The sequence below is a fragment of the Cervus elaphus genome, chromosome 18 (assembly GCF_910594005.1).
Source record: "Cervus elaphus chromosome 18, mCerEla1.1, whole genome shotgun sequence".
NCBI lineage: Eukaryota > Metazoa > Chordata > Mammalia > Artiodactyla > Cervidae > Cervus > Cervus elaphus.
The window spans coordinates 107,522,079-107,539,575 of NC_057832.1; the positions used below are offsets into that span (position 1 = coordinate 107,522,079).

At 43.4% G+C, this 17,497-nt stretch overlaps 1 protein-coding gene across 1 annotated transcript in view; it reads right to left on the reverse strand.

Annotated features, from left to right (window-relative positions):
* The window catches only part of CREB3L2 (cAMP responsive element binding protein 3 like 2), a 131,300-nt gene that overhangs the window by 45,548 nt on the left and 68,255 nt on the right, over window positions 1-17,497 (reverse strand). The window contains exon 2 of the mRNA XM_043872774.1: window positions 7,770-7,986. Within this exon, the coding sequence (XP_043728709.1) occupies window positions 7,770-7,986 (217 nt within the window). The remainder of the gene's footprint in view (window positions 1-7,769; window positions 7,987-17,497) is intronic.

Genomic DNA, 17,497 nt, shown 5'->3' on the forward strand with positions numbered 1-17,497 from the left:
AAAGGAAATCAGTCCTGAATATTAATTGCAAGGGCTGATGTTGAAGCTGAAGCTCCAATACTTTGGCCACCTGATGGGAAGAACTGACTCACTGGAAAAGACCCTGATGCTGGTAAAAACTGAGGCCAGGAGCAGAAGGGGACGACAGAGGATGGGATGGTTGGATGGCATCACCAACTCGATGGACATAAGTCTAAGCAAGCTTCAGGAGTTGGTGATGGACAGGGAAGCCTGGCATGCTGCCATCCATGAGGTTGCAGAGTCAGACACAACTGAGTGATTGAACTGAGCTATAAATATTGCTTTCTTATACTATTCTAACATTTCAATGACCAAGCAAACAAAGAAGTCATTATTTCACTTTTAAAAAGTTGAGGAGGTATTTCCCATACCAGTTAGCAAAAGAAAATAAAAGGTAATCTCAAATGGATGATGAAAAGCAAAAGAACATACACCACTAGTCCAGGTTTCAGACTCTGAAAAGAAGACTGTTCCTCTGCTTGTCCACCCCAAATGCATCAGGTTCTTTCTGTACCTCATCCTTGCCAGGGGACCCAGCTACTTCCTGTAGGTAAATGACAGATATGTCTGCATTTTTTTACCCTAGAATCTATGCCCTCTAAGACGGCTTAGACCCATGCTCTTGTCAGCAGCTCTAATCAAATGTGATGAAGATACAGCTCTTTGTCATCTCTCTGGGGATTTCTTTCCCAGGTCCCAAGGCCTTGGAACATTTCAACATCAAGATGTCTTCACCACTGCAAACAGAAAACCTAAGTCACCCGTGACTCATCTCTACCCTTTACTCAGCATACCCGATGTTGTGCTAGTCCTGCTCTGGGTTTCATCGAATCCTTGCAAAATCCATTTTTTCTTTGCCATGCATGGCATACACCTTTCCGTTTCTCCCCAGACTGCTATATCAAGCATATCTTCCCTGCTCTGGCATCATCAGCCATCATTTTTCTTCTTCAAGTCTCTGAAAAAACACCACTCTACTTTACTAAGGCCCTGTTTCTCATCAACTGCTGAGTCTCCGCCTTCCATCAGGCATCTGTTCATCTTTAGCTCACAGACTATTGTTTTCACAGACACCTGTGAAATAACACCATAAATTTAGAATATCCATACTAAGCCAGTGCACCCGGTCACTCCATGCCCTGCTGGCTCTAGAAGCCTAGCCAGGCCAGCCAGAAGGAAGATGATTATTTTTCATGTTCTGGTTCCACTGTCTGTAGAACGGGAAGATTCACAGTTAGAGTTCTTTATTGCACCCAAAATAAAGTTACCTTGACTTGTGCATGGTGCTAATAGATCACTTCTGGATTAGTATATTCTCCTCTGAGTCTGTTGACATTTTGTATATTTTCTAACTTGTTTCTCATACCACCTTGGAGGACAGGGGCCATGTCTAGTTCTCTCTGTACAGCCTTCATCCAGCTCTAGGTTTCCTCTTTGGGAAGAAGACTGAAATTAACCAACAAAAGTAAATAAACACCTAGCCCCCCAATTACAAAGGAACATGAACAAAATAGAGTAGCTCATGAAGATATCCTCCAGCTGGTAAGGAGCAAAACTTGGGTCATTTAAATATAAGCTTTTCATTCCTCAATCTACTTGGGTGCTTCTGCTTATCTCTTTATAAAGTCTTCACTTTAAAAAAAAAAAGAACAGAAAACCCTGCTTAGCAGCCTTAATCATGGGCAGAAATGAACAAGCTGAATGCAGGATGTCTCTTCTGGTGGTTTAAAAGGCCGAGCCCACATTCCTAGAACCGGCTCCTGTGGTTGCCAAACCATGTGAAGTTCTTTAGTTCAAGTGTTTCAGAGAAGTCTACAGTCAAATTCAGCCCCGAAGACAGATGACTCCAATGTAATCTTAGACTAGTGTTTCTCAACCTTTTTTTGGTCACAGGCTCTGTTGAGGATCTAAAAAAAAAAAAAGGTTATATATGTCCCCAGCAGAAAAACTGACAAATATTGTCAGCCCCAAATTTTGCATACAATTTTAGCGGTGGGTCTCAAACTGTTCAACTGAAGAACATGATAGACAAACAGGATAAAAGCACCTACATTTGCCCAATATAGTTGGCTCAGGGTTCAAGGAGGGAGGAAGAGGGAAAAGAAAGAGTTAGTAGGGAGATAACAAAGGGAGAAAGAAAGAAGGATGATGGTAGGAGAGAGAAAAAGAGAGGGGAAAAGGGAGGAAGAAGGAGAAAGAAAAATCCTAATAAACTGAGAGTCTCATTTGAACTGTTTAGCTTATCACTTTGTTTCAGGCTTGGACGCAATTACAGAAGAGTTCCCTTTAATCTTTAAAACAGGACAAGAAGATTCGAATCACTGACTTTGCAAGGTACAATGAAATACTAACCATCACTAGAAACAAGGATTCCTAGTTCTGGGCTTTAGGCTGTTTAGACAGTGCAAACGATGAAGAATATTAAATTTAATGCAAACAGTAATGTTTAAATTGCTGCCTATTTATGCGTCTCCTAAAGAAATATCATCCTCCTGGATCAGGAAAGCAATCTGCTTAACAGAACACAGACTCCAGAGGGATCTTTGTGAATTAATCCTCCCTAAGGCAGATGCCAACTGGGATTCAAATGAATCAAATCGTTCTGTTCCCAAACATTTGCCTATCCACACAAAACTCAGAAAAACAATTGAAGCCAAGACCTGCACAATGCTTTCCTCAGCAAGTTCCCCAGCTCCTTCATGCACACTGCCTACCTCTGATTTCACATACTCCAAACGGTTACTGTTCACACTCATTATTCCCTGCATACAAAAGGGGTTTTGCTAGCATAGGAAGCCTTTACTCAGAGAAAAACTGATACTTAAGATGAACTGTGATCAGAAACTCTTTGCAAAATATATCTGACCCACTGTACCTATTCTCAGCAAATTACCAGCACAGCCTATTGCAGTGCGGTCCAAAAAAAAAGCACAGCCAAAAAGTTGAGAAATCTGTTTTATTTGGCAGATTTCTGAGGACTTAGATCCAGAAGACAGCCTCTCAGACAGTTCTGAGGGACTGCCCCAAAGAGGTGAGGGATAAGTCAGGATGTACAGGAATTTTTTGTAACAAAATCCAGGTAGTCGGAACATCAAAAGATTACTGTGACTTAAAGAAACCCAGACACCTGAAGTAAATGAATACAGCACTTTTCTTTATATGGGAAGATGCAAGAGTTTGGGCTCATTGAAATCATTCCTCTGATATGCACCTTAACTATCTAGGGCCAGTATCCTGCTTTTTTCCATCCTGAACCTCCTTAATGGGCATAGTCTGGCTGATGGCCACAACACCTTTTGTTGACTGATACGGCAGGCAACATTCCTTGTGTATGGCATTATGGCACCTCTAAATAGGAAAGGCCAGATGGGGGAGGTGAATGTTGTGCGCTTTGGTCTGATAAGAAAGCTTCCTGAAAAATATTGATCATTTCTCCCCACGCTAAGCTATAAGTAGGTGGCTCCTTTATGCTACATGTATACTGATTAGCATTAGAAAGCAAAAAAAAAAAAAAAAGTGTTATCAGGAAGAGGAGGGGATCCTGAACTTTTGGAAACCTGCTTATTTGCAATCATTTTACTCAGGGTTTTGTTTTAGAAGAATCAGTGTCCTAGCCCTCTGTCCACTATCTGCTTCCCTCCAACCATCACCGCTGTTTCAACTTTACTCAACACTTTAGGGCTCAAATGAAATTCTGCCTTGTTCCTGCAACTTTTCCTGTGATCATCACTGGGCATGCTCTCTCTCTGAGCTGCTACAGTTTCCTCTCAGGACACTGCTTGTATTCAGTCTGATCAAGTATTGGGGTACATGGTATCTTCCCTAGACTCTGAGCTACTTTGAGGTAAGAATCTAAGTTTTACTGGGCTTCCCAGGTGGTGCTAGTGGTAAAGAATTCACCTGCCAATGCAGGAGAAATAAAGAGATGTGGGTTCGATCTCTATGTTGGGACGATCCCCTTGAAGGAGGACATGGCAGCCCACTCCAGTATTCTTGCCTGCAGAATCCCATGGACAGAGGAGCCTGGCGGGCTCCATAGGGTTGCAAAGAGATGGACATGGCTGAAGGACTTAGTACACACCAAGTTTTACTATCATTGTCTCACAAGTATCTAGAACACATGGTAAGTGCTCAGCAAACATGGATTTGAAGCGGAAAGTTGCCCAGATTGTTTAGGCCAGCTCTGATCTGCATATTCTAGAACCAAGGCTGCTGCATGGCTGACTAGCTCCACAGATAATGGAATACAACAGAGGTGTTGCTATGTTGTTATCACACCCCTGACACAGGGCCATCCCCTCTGCCTAGAAGCCTCTTGCACATACACCTAGTTCTTTTCCTCATCTGCTGATCTTTGCTCAAATGCTACCTTTAAAGAAAGGCCTTCCCTGTCTATCTTAGTTAAAATGTCAACTCTCCTTTTGCTAGCACGGTTTGAATGTTTGTGTCCTCCCAGAATTCACATGCTAAAATTCTAATGCCCAAAGTAATGGTCATAGGAGGTTGGGCATTGGGGAGATAATTAGGTCATGAGGGTGACGCCCTCCGTAATGAAATTAATGCCCTTGTAAAAGAGTCCCCACAGGGCTCCAGTACTTTCTACCATCTGAGGACACAGTGAGCCATGAAGGAACTCAGGATGGGAAAGAACAAGTTACTGGTCCTAGATAGTTAAGGTGCATATCAGAAGAATGATTTCAATGAGCCCAGGATCTTTCATCTTCTCGAAACAGAGAAAAATGCTAAATTCACTAACTTGAGATGTCTGGTTTTTCTTTAATTAACAGTAATTTTTGAATGTTCTGACTACCTGGATTTTGTTGCAAAAACTCCTATATAACCTGACTCCTCCCTTACCTCTTTGGAACAGAACCTCAGAGCTATCTGAGAAGCTGTATCCCAGGCTTCAGTCCTCAGAAAGTCCATCAAATAAAACATAATTCTCAACTTTTAAGTTGTGAGTTTTTTTCAGTCAACAGCGAGAACCACCTATGTGAGCAAGTCCTGAATTCTTGATCCACAGAAATCATGAGAGGTAATAAATGATTATTGCTAGTTTAAGCCACGAATTTTGGGAGATCTGTTAACACAGCAGTAAATAACTATACAAGAGGTATTAGAAATGACTTCCACAAAGGGAAGTAGGGCTTGAAATAGAGGCATCAAAGGAACTGTAGAAATAACAGAGGCAAACCAGTAAAGAGAATATGGGTAGTGTCTTCCCTGGTAGTCCAGTGTTTAAGACTTTATCTTTCAATGTAGGGAATGTGGGTTCAATCCCTAATTGTGGAGCTAGGATCCCACTTGCCTCACTGCCAAAAACACCAAAACATAAAACAGAAACGATATGGTAACAATTTCAATAAAGACATTTAAAATAGTTCATATCAAAAAGAATATTAAAAAAAGAGAGAGAGAGAGAATGGGAAAACCATATGCAAAGGCAGTTACAAACATTAAACAGAAACCACATCCACACAGAACCTCAGCACTGGGAGAAATCTTAAAGGTCATTTAGTCTAATCTCCCATCTAGTGCTACAGTCCATTAAAAAAAAAAAAAAGCAACTAAGGCAGGGACTGCATGAGTTTATCTAAGCTAAAATGCAGAAAAAGGCTGACTCTCTATAGTTGTCCTCCACGTTATAATAAAATGAAGGGTATATAGTCATAACAGAGACCATATCCCTGAATTTGAACAGAGGTCATTCCTGGAAATGATTTAATAAGAAACTGAAAGGGGAAAAAAGATGGAGAGCAGAGGAGGGGAGAAGAAAGAGTGAAAGGAGGAGAAGCAGTAGGAAAAGAAGGGGATCAGGAAAACGAACAATAACAACTCTGCAACAACAGAGGAAGAAAGAGGAGGTGAGGAGAGAAGGAAGAAACACTAAGTCACTGAAATACTATGTGGTGGGCACTGTCCCAGGTTCTTTAAACACATCATCTCATGTTACCCTCAGAACAGCTCCACATCCTCGAATTATTTCAGCTGTATTTCCTTCCGTCCCTCCCAGGGGACTTCCCCTCACCCTGTTCCCTTGTTGAGGCAGGGACAGTAGAGAAACCACAGAGAAGAAGGATTAGATCATCATGCATCTAACCTCTCATCAGGAGAAATCTGAGAATACAGTTAGGGCTCCAAAGGGTCCAGTCAGGAAAGAACTCACCCACAGATTTGGGACCATCCCTTCACTGAGGACAGAAGGCCAAAGTTTCTGGGCTGTTTGTGGGTAGACCTCTAATCAAAAGAAGAATAAGCCTGAGAAAGAAAAAACCTGCAGCATTCTCCGTCCCAAGATAAGATGTTTTACTGATCCCAGAGTTGGTTCTGTTAGAGGTCATTAGTAGATCTAAGGAGCTTCCCTGGCAGCTCAACTGGTAAAGAATTTGCCAGCAATGTAGGAGACCCTGGTTTGATTCCTGGGTTGGGAATATCCTCTGGAGAAGGGATAAGCTACCCACTCCAGTATTCTTGGGCTTCCCTGGTGGCTCAGTTGGTAAAAGAACCCATCTGCAATATGGGAAACCTGGGTTTCCCACATACAGCACAGTAGTAGATCTATGAGGGATTCCCAGGTGGTTCAATGGTAAAGAATCTGCCTGCTAATGCAGTAGACGCAGTAGTCGTGGGTTCAATTTCCGGCTCGGGAAGATCCCCTGGAGGAGGAAATGGTGACCTCGTCCAGCAGTCTTGCTGGGAAAATTTCATGGACAGAGGAGGCTGTCAGGCTACAGCCTGGGGGTTGAAAGAGTCAGACACAACTGAGCATGCACATGCATGCATGTGATAGATCTAAGAGCCCCAACTGGAGAAGGGAAACCCCCACAAAGCTAATGGCCTCTTTGTGAAGTGAACACAGGCATGTGCCTTTAACCCAAGGAAGCAGGAGGCACCCTATCCTGTAGGTAGTCACTTCACAAGACATGTCATGTGTAGAGCGGTATAGGAGGGGAGGGGACATCTAGGTCAAGACAGAGGACATCAAGTTAGGGACTATCCTGCACTCTGCCATCCTGCCGGGAGAAGAGAGCATATGCCAAACTAGCATTAGAGGATACAGTTTTCAAAACTTACTCAAGATACTAAAATAGGTGGTTATACTTCTAGGAAAGCAAACATAGAAAATTCAATTTTAAAAGTTTCATAGAGCCTGTACCAACTAAAGTCCTATGGAGTAATGGTAAAAACATGTGAACATCTCTAAGACCAGGAAAACTAAACTCTCAACACATACCAAGCTAATGGCCTTGATAATGGGCATGAAAGGGTAACCAACGAGAAAGTCTAGGAATGCTTGCCAAGATCTCCTATACATGGGGTTAAGGAAACATGTTGGAAATGGGTCCAGAGGATACCCAAGAAGTGTTTATGGAGAAGAGTGGTCATAAACATTCTTTCTCAGGGAAAAAAAACAAACATGGCATGATCTCTTGAAATGGTGGATGTACTGGAGTTATCAACCAGAGAGGCCAACCTGACATGTGAAAGGATGCTTTGATGCCCAGTCCACAGGGTCAAAAAGAGCAATTAGTACCATTCAGTTCTAGCAAATTCCCAGAGCACACAGTCTCAGGTAGAGCTACATTCTGTGCCTCTTTGCATTTCCCCAGGGCCCAAGCACAGGCCACACACAGCAGGTATGTGGCTGAAGCGCGTGCTGATGATACTGTAACACACGCTCCGCACCCGCAAGGAGCTCAGGGCCAAAGGTGCCAAGGTCCCAGCCGCTTCCCCCACTCTGGGTTTACCTTCATTGAAGCTGTCGCTGGCGGCGATGTGGGTGAATGGCGACTGGGCCCGTGGCTCCTCACAGAGGGAGTAGCTGTGCTCAGCTTGGATGAGGGGCGCCGGGGACGTCGGGGACGGCTCCACCTCCATCGACACACTCTTCTCTGAGAGGAAAGGGTCGTTCAGGAGCTGGCCCAAGACGTTCTGGGAGAACTCATCCAGAAGCTCCGAGAAGTGCTACAAGTGCAAAGGAGGAAGAACTCAGTGTCTTTTAACCATGGTCTGATATTTACACACATATTCTAACACAAGGGCTTCCCAGGTGGTGCCAGTGCTAAAGATTCTGCCTGCCAATGCAGGAGACATGAGAGGCGCGGTTCAATCCCTGGGTCAGGACGATTCCCTGGAGGAGGGCATGGCAACCCACTCCAGCATTCTTGCCGGGAGAATCCCATGGACAGAGGAGCCTAGCAGGCCACAGTCCATAGGGTTGCACAGAGTTGGACACAACTGAAGTGACTTAGCACATTCGCACATGTTCTAACACCAAAATATCCACAACTTCTAACAACATCCAAATGAAGTCACTCATGCACAATGTCCAATTATCTATTGCTGTGTAGCAAACCACCCCAAAGACAAGTGGCTTAAAATAGCCACGATTTATTGTTTCTCACTATGCTATGGGTTGGCTGGGTGGATACGCTGATTCATCTGCGTTCACTGGCAGAGATGCAATGAGCTGGAATTTTGGCGGGGGCTGGGCTGGGCTGGGACACTGGGTGCCTGGGCCTTTCCCGCAAAGAGGCTTTATCAGGCGGGGAGTTCTCGCATGACAGTAGAAATGTTCCTGGAGGGAGAAAGCCAAAGCTGAATGGCCCCAGAGGTCACACAACATCACTCCCTCCACATTCTTCAGGTTAAGGCAAGTGATAAGGCCAGCCCAGATTCATGGGATGAAAAGAGACACCACCTCTTGAACAGAGGAATGGCAAGAATCACACTGCAGGCCGGTGGAAACAGGATGGCATGAGTCACTCGGGGCCATGACTGCAACTATCTACCACCTTTCACACTGGAAATATCTGAAAATAAGCAAGCTATCCTGCATTTCTCTAGCATGAAAGTGTTATTCATAGCCAAGTGCCAAGTTCAAAGGCATCCGAATAAGCTTTCCTCTATTCTCCCAAGTACCTGGACTTTGTTCCTCTCTAGTTTTTCCTTAATCTACTTCATCTCTTCCCATCTTCCATCTCCAACAGCATCACCCCCCTAGCCCCCACCCTGCCAGGATGATGAAACAGGAATGGTCTCTGCACAGCCCCGCAGGGAATCCCGCACTCCCTGTTCCACAGCCCCACACTTATAGGACTGTAGCCCCATCCATTCTGCCTCACTGATAGAGGGATATTCATCATATGAGGGTCTATAGAGCCAAGTTTCTCAACCTCAGCACTCCTGCCATTTTAGATGGCAAATTCCTTGTTATGGGGGATGCAGCTGTTCTGTGCCTTGGGGTGTTTAGCAGCATCCCTGGCCTCTACCCTCACCAGGCCAGTAGCACTCCCCTAGTTGTGAAAACCAAAAATGTCTCTGCTGCTGCTGCTGCTGCTGCTAGACACTGTCAAATAGCCCTGGGGGGAGTAAGGGGAAGACCACCCTTGGTTTATTTATTTATTTTTTTAACGTGGACCATTTTTTTAGTCTTTACTGAATTTACGATATTGTCTCTGTCCTATATTTTGGTTTCTTGACCATAAGACATGTGGGATCCTAGCTCCCCAACCAGGCGCTGAACGCTCACCCCCTGCCTTGGAAGGCAAAGTCTCAACCACTGGACCACCAGGGAAGTTCCTCACCCTTGGTTTATTATAATTTTTTAAAGAATATTTTGGCCACAGGTTATGTGGGATGTTAGCTCCACACCAGGAACTGACAGTGAGCCCCTCATGGAAGCGCAGAGTCTTAACCACTGGAGCAGCAGGGAAGTCCCTACCCTTGGTTTAGAACTCATGCGGCAGAGTATATTAAAAATAATTCTAAACTAATTTAATTTAAAAGTTTGGTTGACACCAGCTGTTACAGCCACTTCTGCCTTCTAAACGTTCCCTGAGTCATAGACCAACAAGTGTCATCGTTACTGATTAAACTTCAGGGACACTTAAGGAAGTTTGGAAAGCAGGTAGAGAAATAAGAGAACTGATTGCAAATGATGATACTTGGGGGGAGGTGATGAAAATTTGTAAGATTCACAGGGCAACTAAGTCCTACCATGGAACTGAAGGGTCAGTGAAGGTGTTATGAAAATGAATGTGGCTTAGGGAAGGTGGGGGCAGGAGGTGACCCTAAGGTTAGAGCTCTAAGGTTAGGATAGTTGTAGGTCAGAACCGCCCCCTTCCAGAAAAAACAGAAGACAACAGAGAAGAGGCCTTGTAGGCGAGGTCCTTAAAGCAGCGTCAGATAGGTGGGTTTCACCAACAGCACAAACATGAGAAAAGCTGCATTTCATCAGGACAGAATGCAGAGAAGCCACAGACCTCGGGTACATCCTAATAGGCATGTGTCATGTAAGAGAACAAGAGAGGGTGGTTGGGTAAGAGTTCTCTGTGCACAAACATATTTAAAACTGAAAGGTCCTTAGACATATCTAAGGCAAGAATTCCCTGAGAGGGACTTCCCTGGTGGTCCAGTGGATAAGACTCCAAGCTCCCAAAGCAGAAGGCCCGGGTTCATTCCCTGGTCACAGAACTAGACCCCACATGCTACGACTAAGAGTAAGCATGAGGGCTTCCCTGCCGCCTGCAGCCCACAGGGTCGCAGAGAGTAAGACACGACTGAGCGACTGAACAACAAGGTGGGGGCTTCCCAGATGGCTCAGTGGTGAAGAATCCATCTGCCAATGCAGGAGATGCAGGTTCGATCCCTGGGTCGGGAAGATCCCCCGGAGAAGGAAATGGCAACCCACTCCAGTATTCCTGCCTGGGGAATCCCATGGACAGAGGAGCCTGGTGGGTTGCAGTCCATGAGGTGGCAAAAGAGGCAGACATGTCTTAGCAACTAAACAACAACAACAATACAGCAACTAAGAGTTTGCAGGCTGCAACTAAAATGATTCTGATGCTGAAACAGATCCCACACTCAGCAGTGAAGATCCTGTGTGCAACAACCAAGACCTGATGCAGCCAAGTGAAAAAATATTTACATATTTAAAATCCCCTTAGAAAGAATGCCAACTGTCTGCATCACAATTATCAGGAGGATTTTGCTTTAGTTGTTTTATAATGAAATATTTTAAGTATTCAGAAAAAGTATAGAGAATAGTAACATGAATAATGATGATAATGAGTAATAATGATGATAATACCTTTTCAAAAAAATATTTTTTTCCATGTTGCTTTTTTTCCAAGTTTGCTACTACAACCTTTATTTCTTTACTCTTTATTTAAAAAATAAATAAATAAAACATGAAGCTCCCATTTAATCCCCTTCTCTCCCAAAGTTAACTAATGCCCTGAACTTGGTGTTTATTTTTCCCATCTAGAACTTGATACTTCTGCTACATAAGTATGTTTCCATTACATACACACAGGTTTTTTTTTAACTTTAAATAGTACCATACTTTACACCTCCTCTGGAACTTTCTTCTCTCAAAAAAATTCTTTAGACTTATTAATGTTTATATGTGTAGTTCTATTCTTTACTTTAGATTTTTGAATTGTATTACATTATATCTATTCATTTCCTCTTAAGGGACATTTAAAGATTGTTTTTATGTATGATACTGTAATAAATATTACTGAACATAACAGGGAATTTTACAACATAGAAATCCTATGACCCATCTTCAGAGCTTTTGACTTATTAGGCCAAAGATAGCCATATTAAAACCAGTTCATGTTGATGTATGGCAGAAACCATCACAATATTGTAAAGTAATTATCCTCTAATTAAAAATTAAAATTAAAAAAAATAAAACCACCACTGCCATCATCAGTCATTCAAATGTTCATGTCTGTTTTTCAAACACTGAAGGTTGACACCAACTCCATTCACCAGCCCTCTCTTTACACCACTTTACAATTAAGTCCCTGAAAGTTTACAAAGTCCCTAGCAGTTTGGACATGCTCAAAGTCAGAGAAAGATTCATGGATTTTGCAACCACTGTATGCTAAACTTTAGATAGGTCCTGTGGATACAAAATAATAAATAAGAAGATAAAGGAACTTCCCTGGTAGCCCAGTGGTTAAGAATCTTCCTTCCAGTGCAGGGAATGACGGTTCAATCCCTGGTCAGTTCAGTTCAGTCACTTAGACATGTCCAGCTCTTTGCAACCCCATGGGCTGCAGCATGCCAGGCTTCCCTGTCTATCACCAACTCCAGGAGCTTGCTCAAACTCATGTCCATTGAGTCAGTGATACCATCCAACCATCTCATCCTCTGTCGTCCCCTTCTTCTCCTACCTTCAATCTTCCCCAGCATCAGGGTCCTTTCAAATGAGTCAGTTCTTCACATCAGATGGCCAAAGTATTGGAGTTTCAGCTTCAACATCAGTCCTTCCAATGAATATTCAGGACTGATGTCCTTTAGGATGGACTGGTTGAATCTCCTTGCAGTCCAAGGGACTCAAGAATGTTCTCCAACACCACAGTTCAAAAGCATCAATTCTTCAGCACTCAGCTTTCTTTATAGTCCAACTCTCACATCCATACATGACTACTGGAAAAACCATAGCTTTGACTAGAAGGACCTTTGTTGGCAAAGTAATGTCTCTGCTTTTTTAATATGCTATCTGGGTTGGTCATAGCTTTTCTTCCAAGCAGCAAGCATCTTTTAATTTCATGCCTGCAGTCACCATCTGCAGTGATTTTGGAGACCAAACAAATAAAGTCTGTCATTGTTTCCCCATCTATTTGCCATGAAGTGATGGGACCAGATGCCATAATCTTAATTTTCTGAATGTTGAGTTTTAAGCCAGCATTTTCACTCTCCTCTTTCACTTTCATCAAGAGGCTCTTCAGTTCCTCTTCACTTTCCGCCATAAGGGTGGTATCATCTGCATATCTGAGGTTATTGATATTTCTCCTGGCAATCTTGATTCCAGCTTGTGCTGCATCCAGCCCAGAATTTCTCATGATGTACGCTGCATATAAGTTAAATAAGCAGGATGACAATACACAGCCTTGATGTACTCCATTCCCAATTTGGAACCAGTCCATTGTTCCATATCTGGCTCTAACCATTGCTTCTTGACCTGCACACATATTTCTCAGGAGGCAGGTCAGGTGGTCTAGTATTCCAATCTAAGAATTTTCCAGTTTGTTGTGATCCACACAGTCAAAGGCTTTGGTGTAGTCAATGAAGCAGAAGTAGATGTTTTTCTGAAATTCTCTTGCTTTTTCTACAATCCAGTGGATGTTGGCATTTTGATCTCTGGTTCCTCTGCCTTTTCTAAATCCAGCTTGAACATCTGGAAGTTCTTGGTTCCCTGGTCAGGGAACTATTAACCCACATGCCTCAGGGCTACTAAGCCCAAACACACCTGCGCACCACAACTAGAGAACCCAGGCACCACAATGCAATATCCCAAGGGCCGTAACTAAGACCTGAGGCTAAATATTAAAAAAAAGAAGAAGATAGAAAAAGCCCTGCCTTCTCTAGCCATATCACTTTGACCAAACTTTTATGTGCAGATGAGTCAGCTGGGGATGTTAAGACATAGAAGATGATTCACAAATGCAGGTGGGCCCAAGATCAGCTCCCAAGTAATGCTGCTCACCCATGGACCAGACCTTGCATGGCAAGGAGTGGAACAGCTTTAAGGTTAAGACTAGAACCCAGAGACTTCCCTGGCGGTCCAGTGGTTAAGAATCTGCCTCCAATGCAGGGGACATGAGTTTGTACACCCCAACTACTGAAGCCCTTCTACTCTACAGCCCATGTCCCTCAGCAAGAGAAGCCACCACACAGCCATAAAAAAAGAAGAGAAAAGACTAGAACCCAGGTTCTCTGATTCACTGATGACCTGAAGCCAGGGTCTGATTCCCTAGCAGATCCCCAAAGACAAATTTACTTGTTGCCTGATGGCAAATACTCTGCAAGCATCTGACAGAATTCAAGACGGAAATTAAGGAAACTAAAAGAGAAATAAATGACACAATGGAGAATGCAAAAGCAAGTCCTGAATTCACAACCCCTGCATTCTCAAGCCACAATTCCATCCTTGCGCTGCAGTGTCAGCCCTGGCCGGCTGTGCGAGCCCAGCTAAGCCTCTGGAATCCCACTTTATCCTGAGGCAAGGCTCTCTTTGGTTGTCCGTGCTTTCCCATGGAAGTTGCCAGGTTGGACTACTCTGCTGACACTATTTTCTTTCTCCTGAGCAGCACTAATGAATGTTTTCATGAACATCCCCTGGATAAGCAGTAATAAACCTTCTTTCACTGGGCTAACCATCCTTGACCTCCCTTCACATTGGATTCTGTAGCAATTATCATGTCACCAAACAATTTAGCCCTAAATGACAGGGAGTCCTGAAGAACTCAAGGCTGTTACCAAGCACATTATGCCAACCTTCACCCCGGAAAACGAAGCTCCCCAAAAGAAGGGAGCGACTGTGCTCAACCACCACCTACGCCGAGGCACTCAGCAAAGGGGTAAGCAGGAGAAGGTCCCAGAGAGACACTTGAGATTGAAAAAATACGCCCAACTTGTCCCAACCAGACGCAGTGACTCAGCCCAGCAAATTAGCTCCAGCTGGGTCCCCCTGGCAGCAGTGGGCCCAAGACTCAGTAGACAGGTCAAGACACCATAGGCCATGCAGGGATCAGGCCAGAATCATACCACTTTAACGCCAATGAGAGAAGGGCATACAGTCCTAGAGGCTGAACACCAGAGAAACGAGCAAAGTGAGCCTCAAAGATGGAGGCTTTCTGCTGAGAAACACTTGAGCAAAGGACTACTCGTGTAGTAGATCAAGGGTTATGAAATGTCAGTTGAATTCTTTCAAAGCTATGGCATAATGGAGTTTTACCATTCTGTCTAAGAGGTTATGGGTTTATAATGTTTTCACAGCTTTTCCCTCAACCAACATTTACAACAATCCTGGGAAGGTGGTTTTAAACCTATTGTCCAGGGTCAGAGTCGTGAACTATTTGAGCTTGGACTTGACATAGATCTTCTTACTGCAAACTGAACAAACTTTCCCCACATTGCTTCTCCTAGGAAAGAGGTGTCTAAGCTTCACAATCTAACCCCATGGAGAAATTCTAACCAGGGTGAAAACATGATGCTGATGCTGATCATTAATGAAGATGCTAACAGGATCAGGTGGTAGGCTCATCCTACGGACTAAGTTCTTGACTTTTGGAACATAAGGTAGGTGCTTTCTGATAAGATAGGCTTGTCCCCATTTATAGATGAGAAAACTAGGGCTCAGTGTGGTTAGGTACCTTGCCCACGGTTAGCACTGCATAGCTGAATTACTATTCCATCCCTAGTCTAGCCAGTCCCCAAGTCTACACCCTTTCTACCACAGAATGCCCCACCGTTTAGGCCAGCCTCTAAAGCTGACACATAGCAGAGACTGAAGTTTAAAAACAGACAGACAGACTCACTGATAGCCCATTCCCTCACCCATTATGAACAGTCTTCAACATTCAAAGTCTAGAACTGTGTCAGGGGATTGTTAGATTGAGAGTCTCCTGGTATCACTTCCATGGGGTGTCAGCAATAAAGATGGACGTATGTACTTGCTTCAGAGCATAGTTCTGCCAAAGGGTTCAAAGTCACAGACTCTCCAAGTTGGAAGAAACTTCCTGCTTGGGTCAAACCTCTGTCTCATGACATGAGCGTTCCTCATCTCCTCAGTGAAGATGCATGCGAGTTCTTTTATGAATTCATTTCAAAGTCTGTCTCCCCATTACTGAAGACCTGACATTTAATGCTCCTGCATTAAATTAATGCAACCTGGCCCCAATCATCCTGTGAAGTCTTCTTTCCCTTTATTCTAATACCTAACACCTTCATTCCAGTCCTAACAGTGTCCATATGATACTGAAGCAGCACAGCTTTGAAGCCAGACAACTGGATTTGAATCCTGGCTCCTAGTTGTGCAAACCTGATGAAGATCCTTCAGTTCTCTAAACTTCAGTTTGCTCCTCAGTGAGGATAACAATAGTACCAGCTTCCTGTTATGATGATTTAATTAAATAATGCATGTAAAGCACCTAATGCTTCACTGGCATAGCAGTCAATATTTTGAAAAGCTTTTTTTTAATAAAAACCATCAAAATTAAATAGGGTTTAATGTCTACACATGGACATCACCAGATGGTCAATACTGAAATCAGATTGATTATATTCTTTGCAGCTGAAGATGGATAAGCTCCAGACAGTCAGCAAAAACAAGACTGGGAGCTGACTGTGGCTCAGAACTTGAACTCCTTACTGCAAAATTCAGACTTAAATTGAAAGAAGTAGGGAAAATCATGAGGCCATTCAGGTATGACCTAAATCAAATCCCTTATGATTATACAGTAGAAGTGACAAATAGATTTATTGGATTAGATCTGACAGACAGAGTGCCTGAAGAACTACAGACAGTTGGTAACACTGTACAGAAGGTGGTGATCAAAACCATCCCCAAGAAAAAGAAATGCAAAAATGGAAAATGGTTGTCTGAGGAGGCCTTACAAAGAGCTAAGAAAAGAAGAGAAGCTAAAGGCAAAAAAGAAAAGTAAAGCTATATCCATCCGAATGCCGTTTCAAAGAATACCAAGGAGAGATAAGAAAGCCTTCCTAAGTGATTAATGCAAAGAAAAAGAGGAAAACAACAGAATGGGAAAGCCTAGAGATCTCTTCAGGAAAATTAGTAGTACCAAGATAACATTTCATGCAAAGATGGGCACAATAAAGGACAGAAATGGTATGGAACTAACAGAAGCAGAAGCTATTAAGAAAAGGTGGCAAGAATACACAGAAGAACTATGCAAAAGAGATCTTAATGACCCAGATAACCATGATGGTGTGATCATTCATCTAGAACCAGACATCCTGTAGTACAAAGTTAAGTGGGCCTTAGGAAGCAGCACTACGAACAAAGCTAGCGGAGGTGATGGAATCCCAGCTGAGTTATTTCAAACCCTAAAAGATGATGCTGTTAAAGTGTTGCACTCAATGTGGCAGCAAATTTGGAAAACTCAGCAGTGGCCACAGGACTTGAAAAGGTCAGTTTTCATTCCAATCCCAAAAAAGGGTAATGCCAAAGAACATTCAAACTACTGCACAATTGCACTCATTTCACATGCTAGCAAGGTAATGTTCAAAATCCTACAAGCTAGGCTTCAACAGTATGTGAACCAAGAACTTCCAGATGTTGAAGCTGGATTCAGAAAAGGCAGAGGAACCAGATGTCAAATTGCCAACATCTGCTGGATCATAGAAAAAGCAAAGGAATTCCAGAAAAACATCTACTTCTGCTTCAAAGACCATCACAGTCAATAAATAAATAAATAAAATGTTTTAAAGTTGTTCAGTTCAGTTCAGTGGCTCAGTCGTGTCCGACTCTTTGTGACCCCATGAATCGCAGCACACCAGGCCTCCCTGTCGATCACCAACTCCCGGAGTTTACTCAAACTCATGTCCATCGAGTCGGTGATGCCATCCAGCCATCCCATCCTCTGTCGTCCCCTTCTCCTCCTGTCCCTGATCCCTCCCAGAATCAGAGTCTTTTCCAATGAATCAACTTTTCACA